This window comes from Neolamprologus brichardi, chromosome 17, assembly GCF_056152115.1.
Source record: "Neolamprologus brichardi isolate AB-2024 chromosome 17, ASM5615211v1, whole genome shotgun sequence".
Taxonomy (NCBI): Eukaryota; Metazoa; Chordata; class Actinopteri; order Cichliformes; family Cichlidae; genus Neolamprologus; species Neolamprologus brichardi.
In genome coordinates, this window is record NC_142120.1 from 30,070,094 (window position 1) to 30,085,614 (window position 15,521).

Below are 15,521 nucleotides of genomic sequence, written 5' to 3' on the forward strand. Positions count from 1 at the left end.
ATAAAGCTAGAACTTGGCAACTGTTGCTAAAGACCATCTTCACTTTCAATTCTGCTCAACTGCAACCAAAGTCTTTCTAGAAAACAAATCCTGCCACGTGGCAACCTTCTTAAAAAGCATCCCAGAACCTATTTAGGAACTTCTTTCATTTTCAAGTATGGATGTACTTAACATTTCAGTTTATTCTGTTAGTAAAGTAAAAGTGGTGTCAATGATTACAACAACTTTTCATCTAACTTCCACATCAGAAAGAACTACATTTTTAGTGTGGAAAAGTATGCCTCTCTCTTCTATATTGTTCATTCAAGTATGCCTTTGTGTCTTACATTGTGCCAAACTGTGCCATTTCCTGTATTAGGTGCAGTGTAATTAAACTGTGGATGAATACCTGGAGAAAGTACCAGACTGAAAAACATATTTCCATAATGTCAAAGGATCTTGCAAAGAAAAGCGTCTGGACTTCTTTAAGTTGCTTGAAGACGTTTCACCTCTCATCCAAGAAGCTTCTTCAGTTCTAAGGTCAAGTGGTGGGGAGTCCCAGATTTAAACCTAGGGGGAGTGTCCCCCCACAGAGGGACAAAAGGACCCCCTGATGATCCTCTAATCGCCTGAGCCAAGGTGTGAAAATGGGTGTGGATCCCAATCAGCCAGGGTTTCGGGTGAGCTCATTGTGAAACCTGGCCCCACCTTATCATGTGAATTCCTGAGGTCAGATGGCCCAGGATGTGAGTGGGCGTTAAGGCGTCTGGGGAGGGAACTCAAAACTGGATTATAGATGGCAGAGAGTTGGTGTCGTAAACCACCGCCTCTGTTCAAAGATGGTCGCTCACAGTAGACATAGATGGCTTCTTTCACTCCTCTTTCAAACCATCTGTCCTCTCTGTCCAAAATGTGAACATTGGCATCCTCGAAAGAGTGTCCTTTATCCTTAAGATGCAGATGGACTGCTGAGTCTTGTCCTGTGGAGGCGGCTCTTCTGTGTTGTGCCATGCGCTTGTGAAGTGGCTGTTGGGTCTCTCCGATCTCTCCTTGAGTACATTTGAGTTCCCTCCCCAGACGCCTTAATGCCCACTCACATCCTGGGCCATCTGACCTCAGGAAATCACATGATAAGGTGGGGCCAGGTTTCACAATGAACTCACCCGAAACCCTGGCTGATTGGGACCCACACCCATTTTCACACCTTGGCTCAGGCGATTAGAGGATTATCAACCTGACGTGAAAGAAGATTGAACTGTTATTGATTAACATAATAATTTATTATTATTGTTGTTGTTGTTATCACCATCATACAGAGATAACATGATAAAATAGGAAAAAATGCAATTGCGCACTAACTGAAATCAGTGTGAATTTTTTCTATATATTTTCATTTTAGTATGTGCATAGCATCACTAATATAACCACTATTATATTGTCTAGGTGCACTGTACGTTAAACTGAATAGATGATGATGACTACCTTAAACTCTAATATTACTTGATTAAAAGCAGCATTTCCTTCAACATCATCTGCACCATTTTCACTTATACTTCTTTCAACAAAGCAATGTCTCATTTTAATATGACTCACTTCACCAGATAGGTGCCTGCTTAATTGTGTAAGGATAAAAAGTGAGGTTGGAAAACTGCAAAAACAAACTCCTATAAACCATTACATTCACAGTAAAACTACAGTGTTTTATACACTACTGCTCAAGAAAGTGTTTTATATTGTAAAGAAATACTGTTATTTTCTGCAGAAGAAGCAGTGCCAGATGCCAATTCTGACAGAAGGCCTTCATATTTGTAGAAACAGAGTGTCACAGTCTGGCGGTGGCAGACTGTATTAATTGTGAAGAGTGGACCCAAAATGCAGACACGAAGGAACTTGGACCAAAGCTTGAGTATTAAGAAAAAGCGAGCCGTTTAATAACGCTGGTAAAAAAGGTACAAAGAAAGGGCAAGGCAAACCGAAGTAAACTAACATCAACCTAAACTGGGAGAGCTAAACAAACAACAAGAAAAACCTAGACATGAAACATGACATGGAAACCTTGGCGTGGACAACAGACGACCTGACAAGGAATGAACAGAAACACACAGACTAAATACACACAAGGGTGATTAGGGGAAGTGGAAACACATGAGGAAACAGCTGACACTAATCTGACATAACGAGACACAGGAAGCAAAGCTGACTACGCTGAACTAGGACACAGACTTTCACAATAAAACAGGAAACATGAGACGCAGACATATAAACTTGATAATATAAACTTGACAACATAAGACATGCAGCTTGAACACATAAAGGGCAAAGGGAGACTAAAACAAAGGGGTTGAAGATGCAAGGGGAATCGAAATAGACAAATGAGCTTAGATAATCGAATGAACTTAAAAATAAACCATAAACATCAAACATAAACTAAAACTTAAAAACGCTGGGTCAAAAGACCCAGGAACGTGACACAGAGAAAATAAAATGTCTGTCTGAAAAAAGATTTATATTTTTCACATAATGTGTGTTTTAAAAATGTTCGCTAAACTGCAATAAAATGTTGGGGTACAAGACTTACAAGTCATGTGCTTATCTTTCTTGATGATATCAAACTTAAACCTTAAAACTCATGGTCTGTTGTGGTGACCCTCGCATTCACTTGCTTCTTCTGCGAATTAAACTTATACATTCCATTTGGTAAAACATGGCCTTAAATTGTTTTTCCTTGTTTATAACTAGTGCCAACTTCTGTACACCTTCATTTCACTGCATGTTTTTAATGTTTTTACTCTGGTCATTCAGCCTCCCCTGCAGGAGACCAATGCCCTCCAAAATAGCAAGCACCTAACTTTGAGACACCCTGCAGTAGGGAAATCAGAGATTGAATATATGTATCCTACCAAGCAGCTTTCATGCATAATATCGTCGCTGATTTGAATGCAGTTGTCATTAATTCACCTCTAGGTTCCTTACAGGGTAACGCCAACTTTATATAAAGATGAGCGTAGCTGTTGTGATGACAGAAGTTGCACCAGGGTGTAAACATGTTTATTTCTGTTCTAAAGTTGTGCATTTTAACATGGGCGTGAATTAGCATTGACTTGCTTTTAAACTCAAGTGGCCATTCAAGGATTTACAGTTTTTGTTATCTGGTCAATGGATTCATTTTTAACCACTGGAGATCACCGCTTGGTGAGAAGCCAGAGGCCGAAACAACCCAACCCTTCTGTGTTGCATTGTCATTTTTATGGAGGCCGATTTATAGGAAGTTGCAACACAGGATCCTTAACACCGACCTGTAATACTGTCTACCTCAGGACAATATCACAGCTAAAATATCAAGATGTTCACATTATTTGTTCATAATTGCTCTTTTGCCTAAGAACATCTAAAGTTTCCTCACAGTATTCTAGCCCATATCCATTTTCACACTGACTTTTTTGTGTGTTTTTTTTTTGTAATACACGAAGAGGAACCATAGGCCTTTATTCAAGTGTGACAAAGATCTTTTTCAGCCCAGCATGTAGCCTACATAATGTCAGCTCTGGGATTAAGATATCTAGGAAGAAATCCGCTTCACTTTTTGTTTGTACTAAACACCTGCAAAAATTCAGTTTATGAATGAGTTTACTCAAGTTAGTAAATCTCTGTGCGTTAGGAAGTTCATCCCATCTAGATGAAGTCCCAGTTCACAAGTTTACATTCCTGACTTTAGTTTCAGGTGCATTTCTTTTCTTTGCTTAAGCAGCCCCTCCCAAGTTCAGGTCATTTACCGCGCTCTCATGTATTGTTTCTTGAAGAAAAAGAAACCACTAAATGAATAACGATGTGTAAACATTCAGTTACTTCGACAGAAAAGAAAAAAAAACAACTGAACAAATGAATCAATCATGCTTGGGTTAATGAGCAGTAAGGCTTAATAGGTCAGTAACATTATGTCGTAAACTACGGCTCCATATATTAGGTACGACAATGCTGTGTTAACATGTGACATATGACTTATGTGGATGAATTAATATTTTTTCTCTTGTGATTTAATAAACACGGCTGAACTGAGAGATCCTAAAACTAATCTTTTGTTTTCTGTAGTTTAAAAAACAGAAGACTTGCCACAATGTCATACAATAAATGAATTCTTATCAATGACTTTGAACAACAAAAAGACTGTTTGATATTGCAAATAATAAACACAAAATAATAGATACTACAAATAGACAGCAAGGAAAATGCCTGGATCGAAGTTATGGCTGCTGATAGACTAAACAAGAGGGAAAAAAGAGAGAGGAAGTGAGAGAGGGTGATGACCTTCCTGTCATCCTCATTTCAGGTAAACTCTCATCCATGTATCCATCCCGCCCTCCATCCCTCCCTCATGCTGTGTTCCCAGGGCAGCTCATGCTGCCTGGGGCTGTTGGAGGGACAGCCTGCCCTCTATTTGAGGAATACTGATTGGTTCTCAGGCATACTGAGTTAAAGCTCAAAAGAATCCAGCACACCTTTTGCATTTGACTCCCTTGTATAGTAAAGTAATTTTAATCCCGCTCTCATTGTCAAAGATGGGATTGTTGGGAGCCATATGCTTTTCTTTAGCTTTGGTAAGTCTAACTCGGCTAAATATAACTTTTTATGTTAAAATCTATAAAACTGAAACAGTTGTATGATTTTTCATTGTTTTCATTTACAGACACTTCACATTGCAGAAGGTAAGAAAATGGAGAGATTTGCATGACTATGCAGGTCTAAAGAGCTATGTATTTGCATAATTTGGTCATTTTTAAACTTATGACCATGATAATGACTAGACTATAATAGAATAGAAAATATCATTAAAGCTCAAGATGTCACACTGGCTTCTGTTCAGTGTGACATATATGTGGCTGTGTTATTTGTTGCTGTGTAACCTTTAATGTCAAAGTTTATTGCAGTGCATTTCCATTTCTTTCAGGATGCAACATCGTGTCAGCAAGTTCATCAAGTGCCTCATCAATTTTGGTAAAATGGAAGGAATATCCTGGAACAACAAACTATGTCTTGGACCTTCGGGAGAAAAACTCTCCGCAGTCTGCACCAGTTATAGCGTCCATATCCGGATCCCAGACTGAGAGGAACATCTTTGGTCTAAAACCAGGGACTGAGTATAATGTGACTGTTAAAGCTTTTGTCTTCTTCAATGTGGCGTGTGTTAATTCCACTCTGGCTTTCACGGGTAAGTCCAACATTTTCACAACAACACTGATTGATCAGGATTGAAAATACTGTCATTTTTTTATGTTGACTTCCTTTAGCAGTTTATGTGAAATAGTCTCGCCTGCTCTTTCCCACCAGTCCCTGACACATCACAGATAGTTGAAGGGCGAGCACTATCAAGTACTTCAATCAAAGTAACATGGACAACAGTGCCTTCAGCACAGAAATACTATCTAGAGGTGTACTCTCAGACCACTCGAACCACGATGAACTTTACATACACCAACACCACAGCTGTGATAAGAAACCTGCAGCATTCCTCCAACTATGACTGCTATGTCTACACAGTTAACCAGGCAGGCCTGGGAAGAGGAAGCAAAGTGAAGACCATCACAACCTGTAAGTGACCAACTTCAATTAGAATGTAGAAGTGCTTTAGGGTGGATGGGTATTTTATAGTCGCTCTCTGAAAAACAGGTAACTCTTGCAAATGTTTGGTAAATTTAAAAAAGAGAACGTTCAAAGAGATCTCATGACTTTTGCAGGGGGACAGGAGCAGATATTCCCAAATAAATGCATAGAAAGTGAAAACTTACATTAAAGCTATGCACCTTACTTTAAGTGAACTAGAAAACACATGAACTGATCCTTTAAACGTGGCTGTATGCATTTATAAATGGTAGCTTGACCCTTTTTAATCAAAGGTCTCTAAGAATTAGAAACTTGTGTAGAAAAAGTATTTCACTGATTTGTGTCAACTATTTAAGAGTATTCATATCTGAATAAATCCCACTCTCTTTCAGTGGTGCAGCCTCCAGTGGGTATTACTGCAATACAGACTAACCAGGTTATGGCAAGAATAACGTGGGAGCCGGTGAATACGGTCCTTTTATACCATGTCAAGATTCGCAACCTAGATGATCCCAGCAGCCAACCCTCTTCACACGATGTCCCAGACACCAAGCTGGATGTTCAAGGCATCCTCCCATGCTCCACCTATCTGATATCAGTGTCCTCATACAGCACGTTCTTGGTGGCGAGCGAGCCCACGGACTACACATACACCACCAACAGTGAGTCTGCAGAGCCACACAATATCAATAACTTGGTGATTAGGATCTAGGTCAGCCATTCTCTCTGAAGCGTCCCTTTCAGACACTTAGAATATGATCCTCAAGGACAATTCAGATGTTCTGAAAACCTATTTGTTAGGTTAGGTGGAGGCTGATGGGAAAAGAGACATGTGAGAAGATTATTTGGGTTTTATTGCACTCTACTATTAGATATGAGGTTTCCCTTCAAATACAGATTAGAGGCAATGTAGCATCAAACATCAGTGAAATGATATAATTTTCTGAAATAAAATTATATTAATGCGTTGCTTGCAGAGCTGACACCTGTTTCATCGGTATCAGTGGACTACAGCTGTACCACTAACTCTGTCACCGTGTCTTGGCCGGCTGCTTCGGGGGCCACGTCCTACAGGGCCGTGGCAGTTGGCAGTAATGGCACACAGCTGGAATGCACCAGCCAAAGCACCAACTGTCTGATTAAAGGACTGAGCTGTGGCCAGGAATACACGGTGTATGTAACGCCCATATCAGACAAATGCAAGAACTTAATCAACAACACCTCAGCTACTTTTAATACTGGTGAGACTGAATAAACACACACACACAAAGAAAATGAAGCAATGTGGTTCCCTTTAAAGTCTGTTTTTATCAGGGTTTTTGTGAAGTGTGTAAGCAGCATACCCAACCAGCTGAGCCTTTGTTCACAGCGGGATTGTTTCCTTCTTCAGCTGTAAAAGCTGAAATAATCCATCTTGTTTTAAATGAGGAAGAATCTGAGAGCTCATATTCCAAATACTCGTATAGGTTTGGTATTGAAAAATCTGGCATTTTACTTTTAAGTTTTAAAATAAAGAAGCCAGTCTGAAGAGGGGCTAAAAATAATGAAGAAGAAATATAAAGGAATTTGTTTTAACAAAGAAATGTAAAGCAGTGATTCTCTATTGATGTCCCACATTTAGGTATAATTGTCCACAAATCAAGCATAAGGGGCATAAGGTGGTCTAGTAAGTGGTCACGTATTTCAAGCTTCTACCTTGTAAGGGAACTTCTATAAATGTCAGACTTTCAGAAAGCTGCTCTTGAACTACTGGAGACGATATACAACTCTTTTCATAAGATCAGCATAAGGCCTCATCCTGTTACACAAGCATGTGTAAAATGTTTTTAATGCTCCTTTAGATTAGACGTTGAAACACTGAACATCTTTATCGGGAGAGACGATTCATAACTAGCAGTATTTTTACCTATTGCATAATTTCTATTGGTAAATATTTGGCCCTCCAGCAATAGTCAACTGGATGTCAGGACTTTATTGTCTATTTTGGGCAGGCAGTTAATCTTTTCGTCTCACATATCCCTCCATTCAGTCGGGGATCTCGGGGCTGAGAGTGCATGTTCAGCCCCACCCAATGGGTCACATTGTGCTTGGCTAAGTTGTCCTGACTTGGATGCTGCTGAATATAATTTCATGACAAGCAGCTCTAACATGTCAACCACCCACGTATTTAATACGGGACAATGAATCCTTAAGTCAATCAAGTGATATAACACCTTTTTAAAAAGAACAAATCCCTGGAAAGGGCAAAGAAAAACTCTATTTTTTATAATAACAATAACAACCTCCACCAATCAGCTACAAATTAATTTTGAGACAAGGATTGATGTCAAATTTAAGCTTTTTCCAAGTATATTACACCCACTTGTTTTTACCTCAGGATAGCGATTACTGGTGTCACATTGGTCTTGCGCCTAATGGGAATACTTGTTTACAAGTTTTTCATTCCAAGTTCACACACTTGTTTTAGTGATCACTAGGCGTCTCCTTTGAAAACTGGGTCTCCTTTTGAGATTTGCTGTCTATATCATATTGTGTTGTGTTCGGCCAGTTAAGAATGAGCCTGTGTTTAAGTGAAACCTGAAACATTATACAGTGAAAAGCAACACTGGAGCACAATCTTTAGTATCAGGGCGTTTTAACCTGAACAGAGATTTGAGAAGTTCACCTTTGATGAGGATATTTAATCCAACTAGTTTTGTTTGTTTGTTTTTAGCTCTCCTGCTATCCATCCATAGATAGCTCTACCACCCATCCTTTATATACAGCATATACGTCATGTCTGTGATGTGCTATTTTTTAAATGACTCTATGTCTTCCCATCAAGCCCCTTGTCCTCCAGCCAACCCGATGTTGTTGCGGGACTGCAACAGTGATGTCATCATTTTTTCATGGAATCAGACAAACGAAGCAAACCACTACTTGGCCAGGGCAGTCGACTCCAAGGTATTATATTTTAGATTTACAATTGGTTATTTTTGTCAAATAATAATTGCACAACCTTTTTTCATCCAATAAAAACATCTTGCTGAGAACTGAATGAGAAGATTCCTTTATTAAGCTTTAGAAATTCTGGTAGGCAGATTTCATGCAGAACTAGATAGTCTGTTTGAACATTTCCAGCCAGTTTCTTAAACTAGCTCCTTAATCTTTGCTTGTTTAACACTGTTTTTCTCATCTCTTTAAATTCCCAAGACTTTATCTACCTAAGTAGAAAACAGAATCATAGAAGTTGGATTTCAAAAAGAAAGAGTCTTGACATACACATTATCTTAAAGTGGTCAGATCAACAGAAACCTAAAATCTTTTCCTCAAATGTTGACCTTTGTGATAAACTAGAACATGTAAATTAGCACTGGTTAAATATTAAATATTCTTCTTTGCACCCAGGGAATGGTCAGGGAATGCATGACTCAAGAAAACAATTGTTATTTCACAAATACATACTGTGGACGGTACTACTCCTTCACAGTTCAATCTGTGTCTGGGAGTTGCTCAAGTGGCCTCAGCTCTCCTGTTGGCGTTCGCACAGGTATGATTTCAATAAATCTGCAACATAATTTTGGGTAACTAATGTCACATTTTCTAGTGAATGATTTGACAAATTTATCTCACTGGGGCTAACTATTTAAACAGTCTTTTATCTGCAAATGATTACATTTTTAACATTCCAAATTGTAACAGTTTTTGAACAGGAAATTTAACGTATTCCTGGTTCTGAGAGAAACTGAAGTGCGTTCTCATATAAGCTCTCTGTGATGAATGTGATGAATCCAATTTACAATATCAGTTGTGTTCAGCTTCTCGTTTATAAATGAAAACATTTTAGTACATTTATGCAATTCTTTATTTCCACTCTTTCCAGCACCCTGCATTCCGCAGAATCTGGAAACAGTAGCCGACTGCAGCGTTGACAATTTGCTCAGCAAGTGGGACAATGCTGAGGGGGCACTGTACTACACCGTGGCAGCTGTGGGCAACTACAGAAACAGCAGCTACAACTGCAGCTCAGTGTCCAACAGCTGTGTTATGAAGGGCGTCAAGTGTGGAGACCATCTGACCGTCACCATCAGATCTTTTGACAATGACTGTCCCAGTCCAACACAGCTGGGGTCACCGGCTGAGACAAGTGAGGAACACATGTTAGAGCAGGGGTGGGCAATCTCAGTCCACGAGGGCCGGTGTCCCTGCAGGTTTTAGATCTCACCTTGGGTCAACACACCTAAATCACATGATTAGTTCGTTACCAGGCCTCTGGAGAACTTCAGGACATGTTGAGGAGCTAATTTAGCCATTTAAATCAGCTGTGTTGGTTCGAGGACACATCTAAAACCTGCAGGGACACCAGCCCTCGTGGACTGAGATTGCCCACCCCTGTGTTAGCGCCTCAGACATCTGCATTTGCATTCACTCCATTAACCCAAAAGGGCACAGACCCATTTTTACTGCCAGGAAAACTATAATAGAGCCGATGTTAAAACTTTAGCATGACTTTCCTCAGTGTGTAAAGGGGCAGTGACACAGGTTCTTATGGGTTAATTACTTTATACAAATCTTATAACTAAGATTTTATCAGTAAAACATATTTAGTATGCCAACCAAACCATTCTCAGTGTTATATTTACATATTTGCATATTTCAATTAATTAAATGTTTATTTTTAATAGCATTGGATTAATTGAGCCAATATTTTATATGCAACAGGATAATCTGTATTGTATCTACATTACTCTAAGTTGCATTACTGCAAATTCAGCTGTTTACATATTAAAGTATGATAATAATAATAAAAAGGATGGCTCACAATTTGCTTACTAAAGAATCAGTGTGTAGTATTTAGTGGTATCTTGCGTTGAGGTTGCAGATTGCAGCTAACTGAATACCTGAACCTTACCAAGCATGTAAGAGAACCTATGGTGGTAGTAACGTTTACACAGGTGGTTCAATCTAGGCTCAGTGTTTGGTTATAGTAAAACATGGCAGCACAACATGATGCAGTCTATGGTGGATGACCCATTCCTACACAGCTATGCAAGATTCATTCTAAGCTTGACAAATGATTAACTGCAAGTGAAAACATTATGAATATATTATATTACATGTCTTTGTTACATTTTACCACTGGATATATATAGAATATAGCCAATAAACAAGCAAGTACTAATTCTATTTCCAAAGAACAATGTTTTTAATGTCTTGCTGTATAATTTAATTGATTATCTTAAATTTTTTGGACTGTTGGTTTGTTAAAAAAAAACTGTAAAAGACATGACCTGAAACTGTAGGAAATTTTGACTAGATTTTGCCTTTTATAAAGTTGAAGAGTAATTAAAAGAAATCTGTAGATGTATTTGCAATATAAACAAACAAACAAACTAAAAACTAAAAATAGATTGTTTACTTAATTCTAGTACTGTGAAAGTGTTCCAGGTTGGTATTATTATTAACTTTGTTGCTTTCTACCTCAGTGCCATGCACTCCCCAGAACATCTCAGCAGAGAGAAATTGTGCAAAAGACTCCATCTCTGTGAAGTGGGAGATGAGCAACGCAGCACCTTTCTATGTTGCAATGGCAAAGGACAGCAATGGGGTCATTCATAGCTGCAACTCCGTGGATATGTTGTGTACGATCAGTGGCTTGAAGTGCAGCACCAGCTACAAAGTCTATGCTATTGCCTCCAACTTTCTGTGCAACAGCTCTGAGAGTGACATGTTTACCATAGAGACAGGTAACCTCTAGTGAAGATGCTCATTTAGTTACTTTATGTAAAAGTTGCCAAGATGTGCATCTTTTTTCTGAGTAACCATTAATGACTAAAATGTCACAGTCATATTTGCACATTTCTTTTATTTTATTAAAAGTTAAATACTGTTTTGTTTCTTTCTGATTGATAATGGCCCACTTGTGTCATTTCAGCTCCCTGCCCACCAAATAACCTCACTGCCACCCTGGACTGTGCAGCCAATGAGGCTCTGATTTCGTGGCATGGAAGCGTGAATTCCTACACTGCTACCATTATAGATTCAAGTCAGCGACTTTTAAGCTGCAGTTCCACTGCAACCAACTGCAAAATACCTAACCTGAAATGTGGCGAGCGCTACACTGTGACTGTCAGCCAGCATGACGGCAACTGCTCCAGCATGCCCTCTACGCACATCTACATGGAGTCTGGTAGGAAAATTTTCAAAATACATTAAAAACTGACCTCATATCAATTTGTCAGATCTAGTGTAGTGCTGATGCTGATAGTCTGAAAAGGCCTAAAATGCTTTTTGTACACAGAAAAAGCAGTTTTGATTTACTGTAACAAAAAGGTGTGTTCCCTCCGACTATCCTGAGACCACAAGAGTCATTTTGCTCCACCAGCACCTGACCAGTAATCACTAACCAGGGGCTACATCCATTTATGAAGTCTAGAGCTTAGCAGTTTGGAGTCAACTGATTTTGACACTAGACAGAGAACTGACTGAGAACCTGAGGGACACTACACACTTGTACATTAGACTGTCAATCGCATGGTAGACCTGCCAAATTTAGCTTCTTAACTCTAATGAATGACATTAATTAAAGTGATCAACATGTTATATTCACTATTGCTACAACACTGAGCCCTATACTAGCAATACTCTGAAAGTATTTACAGAGGTCATAGATCTTGAAGAGTCACCCCCTGCTGGCCACTAGAAAGAATGTAGGTTACAGGAGCTTTAGCGTTGGCTTAGTTTTCACACCCAGATACAAATGATCTCTTTTCTACTAAGACAGACAGTGAGGCTCTAATATAGTGGATCTTTGCCTTTCCATTTCCCTAAACATACTTTCGATATTAAGTTTGACAGAAGGATTAGTTTTGAATATAAAATTAAATGAAAGTTATTGATTCACCAATTCATTTCTTAGCTGCCTGCCTTCACCCACCCTTCTTCTCTTTTGTTCAGTTCCTTGTGGGCCAGCCAACGCAAGTGCCAGAGTGGACTGTGCATCAGGCAATGTGACAATAAACTGGAACCCATCCCAAAATGCAGAACGTTATATCTTCATAATCTCAAACGGCACCATGCCGTTGACGTATGAGACCACACAGACAAACCTGGCAGTCCACACACTGGAGTGTGGCCAGGAGTACACAGTGAATTTGATGTCCTTCAATGGCAGCTGCGTCAGTCGTCCTTCAGAGTTATATTTCAGGGAAGGTAAGAGAAGTTAACTCTATAAAGTTTTTTTAATTCATTGATTCAGTGGTTCTACTTTGCTACCTACTAAGATAGTTTCTTCATTAAATAACAGCTGAGCTAATCAGAAAATTTCACTCCCAGTTCCATGTGTACCCACTAACGTCGAAACAAGGAGAAGCTGCAGCCAGAATTTTGTGGACGTCATGTGGCAAGCAAGTCGGGGTGCCATAAACTACACTGCTACTGCTCTGGATGCAGATGGCAGTTACTTAAAGTGTACATCCAATGAGACATCGTGCAGGCTGGTCGATGTAATGTGTGGACATGTGTATAATATCAGTGTGGTTGCTGTGGATAACACGTGCACCAGCATGAAGAGCCGCACATTGCAACTACAGATAGGTACACGCTGACAAAAATATAAGTTAACACTGCTTATGTGCAATCACTGTCAAACTTACACCATGCATGTGTTCTGTGTCGTTCCTCTGCAGAGCCCTGCTCACCCTCTCAGCTGACCGTCTCAGTGAACTGTAGCAGTAACTCTGCCAAGTTAGCCTGGCAGAGCAGTCCCAACGCAGTGTCTTATACTGGCAAAGCCATAAGCGCAGACGGTCACAATGTGACCTGTTCCACAACGACAGAACTCAGTTGTAATTTGGAGGGTCTGCAGTGTGGAAAGATGTATAACTTCACTGTGTCAGCCTCAGATTATTACTGTCAGAGTCCAGACAGCAAGCCAGTCATCCATACAACTGGTAAGAAGCAGTAGCACCTCTGCTTTTATTCTACGTCCTAATAACCCTCTCGTACTTATCGAATCCCAAACAGCAGTTGAGATATTGCAGACGAGTAAGTCTAACTGTTTTTCTGTCATCTCAGCCCCATGTACTGTGCAGAATATGCTGACCACTCTTAACTGTACCACCAACATACTGACCATCAGCTGGACACCGGGATCCATGCCAGTGAACTACAGCACCACAGCGGTGACGACAAATGGCACTACACTTCGCTGCGTCACGCAGAGTTCTAGATGTACGATGCCTGAGTTACAGTGTGGACAGCAGTACAGTGTGAGAGTCAAGCCCATCAGCAGCACATGTGAAGGACCCAGCAGTGTCCCGGAGATTGTAAATTCAGGTATTTTAGTTGACTTGTTAAAGTTTATGACTCTACGAGCCATGATCTCACTCGACATTAAAATGTGTTTTTTCCCGTCTTCCTTGTCTTCTTTGTCACCATCATTTCTCTCACAGTTCCCTGTGTTCCTTTGAACATCCAAACCCTGGTGGAATGCTCCACTAACAGAGTGTGGGGATCCTGGGATGCAGCTCCTGGGGCAATGTACTACATCTCCACACTGAAAGGAGCAGGAGGTTTCTCTACATCCTGTCAAACAGCTAACCAAAGATGCCTCTTCTCTGGTCTGCAGTGTGCTCAGACATACATGTTCAGTGTGATGGCCTCCAACAACAGGTGTAACAGCTCAAACGGCGCCATGGACACAGCAACAACTGGTAAAATATGGACTGAAATATTTTTTGTAGGGTGTGAAAGCACAGCTTACAAATTAGATTTGCTAACAAGTGATTCTTCAAGTTGGGCAAAAGAAGATTATCTCAGCGTTCATTTTCTCCACTTTGACTTCCAGCACCCTGTGACCCTACAAACGTGTCTGCTTCTCTGAACTGCCTCTCTGATGTGGTGACGGTTACTTGGGGGGCCAGCGCCGGCGCAAATTATTACACAATCCTGGCTGAGGCCAGTGGACATGTCAGCTCCTGTAATTCCACTGGTACTTCCTGTGAGCTAAGAAACATGCAGTGTGGGAATGACTACACTGTGACTGTTCTGGCAGGGGACACAAAGTGCAACAGCTCCATATTTGCTAAAACCAACATTACAACAGGTACTTTCAGTTTTGCTCGTTGGCGCAAAGAATGACTTCAGGATAAACTGAGTAGCTGAGTAATTATCCTCATGCAAAAAAAGAATGAAATCTTAAACTTCCTAAAACTGCCTACAATTACAGATTACTTAACCAGAAAGATTCCTTTAATCAGCACATCTGTAATGTGTTTTGTGTGCAGCTCCCTGTGCTCCAGTAATCCAAGACCACTCACTGAACTGTAGCTCCAACCAAGCTTTGGTCACCTGGGTTAAGGATGAGGATGCCGTGACTGTCATGGTCAATGCAACCTCCAGTATGGGATACTTGCAGTCGTGCAGCTCATCTTCCAACAACAGCTGTGTCCTGGATCTTCTGTGTGGAAACACTTACACTGTAAAGGCTGTCGCAAAAGGACCTCAGTGTCTGAGCAAACCCAGCTCTGCTTTTCAGATTGTTACAGGTAAAGAATATAAGAAAAAAATTTGACTTACCAATTGCTGTTTCTTTTTGATGTCTTTCTCTGATTTTCTTTTGAAAAAAATTCAATAGTGGTGGTTTTTATACTTTAAAACAGTACAGTTTTTATAGCAAAAGAAAGAAATCTGTCAGCACAACTTGTATATAAAGAAAAAAATGAAGTTTTGTTAAAAAAAAAATCTTGTAGCCCATTGCCCATATCGTCTTTTTTGTTAATTCACAGAACATGTCCTTTTTCACCGTAGACCCATTGTAAAAAAACACACAGACACACACACACACACAGAAATTTTTCTAGTAAATCTTGGAAAAAAAAACAGATAATAGTGCTTTCTATATTACTTAATTACTTTGATGTAGTTTAAAAGACCTTGACAGAGGTCTTTATTAGCAGGGAAAG

The 15,521-nt window shown here is 39.9% G+C and overlaps 1 protein-coding gene across 1 annotated transcript in view; it reads left to right on the top strand.

The window, feature by feature from the left end:
- Positions 1-4,279: 4,279 nt before the first annotated feature.
- Positions 4,280-15,521, top strand: part of fndc7b (fibronectin type III domain containing 7b) — a 36,261-nt gene continuing 25,019 nt past the window's right edge. The window contains exons 1-18 of the mRNA XM_087830411.1: positions 4,280-4,306; positions 4,664-4,682; positions 4,925-5,185; positions 5,305-5,565; positions 5,970-6,239; positions 6,555-6,818; positions 8,402-8,520; positions 8,965-9,106; positions 9,440-9,703; positions 11,043-11,303; positions 11,492-11,746; positions 12,514-12,768; positions 12,892-13,152; positions 13,245-13,508; positions 13,633-13,893; positions 14,010-14,270; positions 14,405-14,662; positions 14,844-15,104. Coding sequence (XP_087686537.1) covers positions 4,280-4,306; positions 4,664-4,682; positions 4,925-5,185; positions 5,305-5,565; positions 5,970-6,239; positions 6,555-6,818; positions 8,402-8,520; positions 8,965-9,106; positions 9,440-9,703; positions 11,043-11,303; positions 11,492-11,746; positions 12,514-12,768; positions 12,892-13,152; positions 13,245-13,508; positions 13,633-13,893; positions 14,010-14,270; positions 14,405-14,662; positions 14,844-15,104 — 3,964 coding nt within the window. The remainder of the gene's footprint in view (positions 4,307-4,663; positions 4,683-4,924; positions 5,186-5,304; positions 5,566-5,969; positions 6,240-6,554; positions 6,819-8,401; positions 8,521-8,964; positions 9,107-9,439; positions 9,704-11,042; positions 11,304-11,491; positions 11,747-12,513; positions 12,769-12,891; positions 13,153-13,244; positions 13,509-13,632; positions 13,894-14,009; positions 14,271-14,404; positions 14,663-14,843; positions 15,105-15,521) is intronic.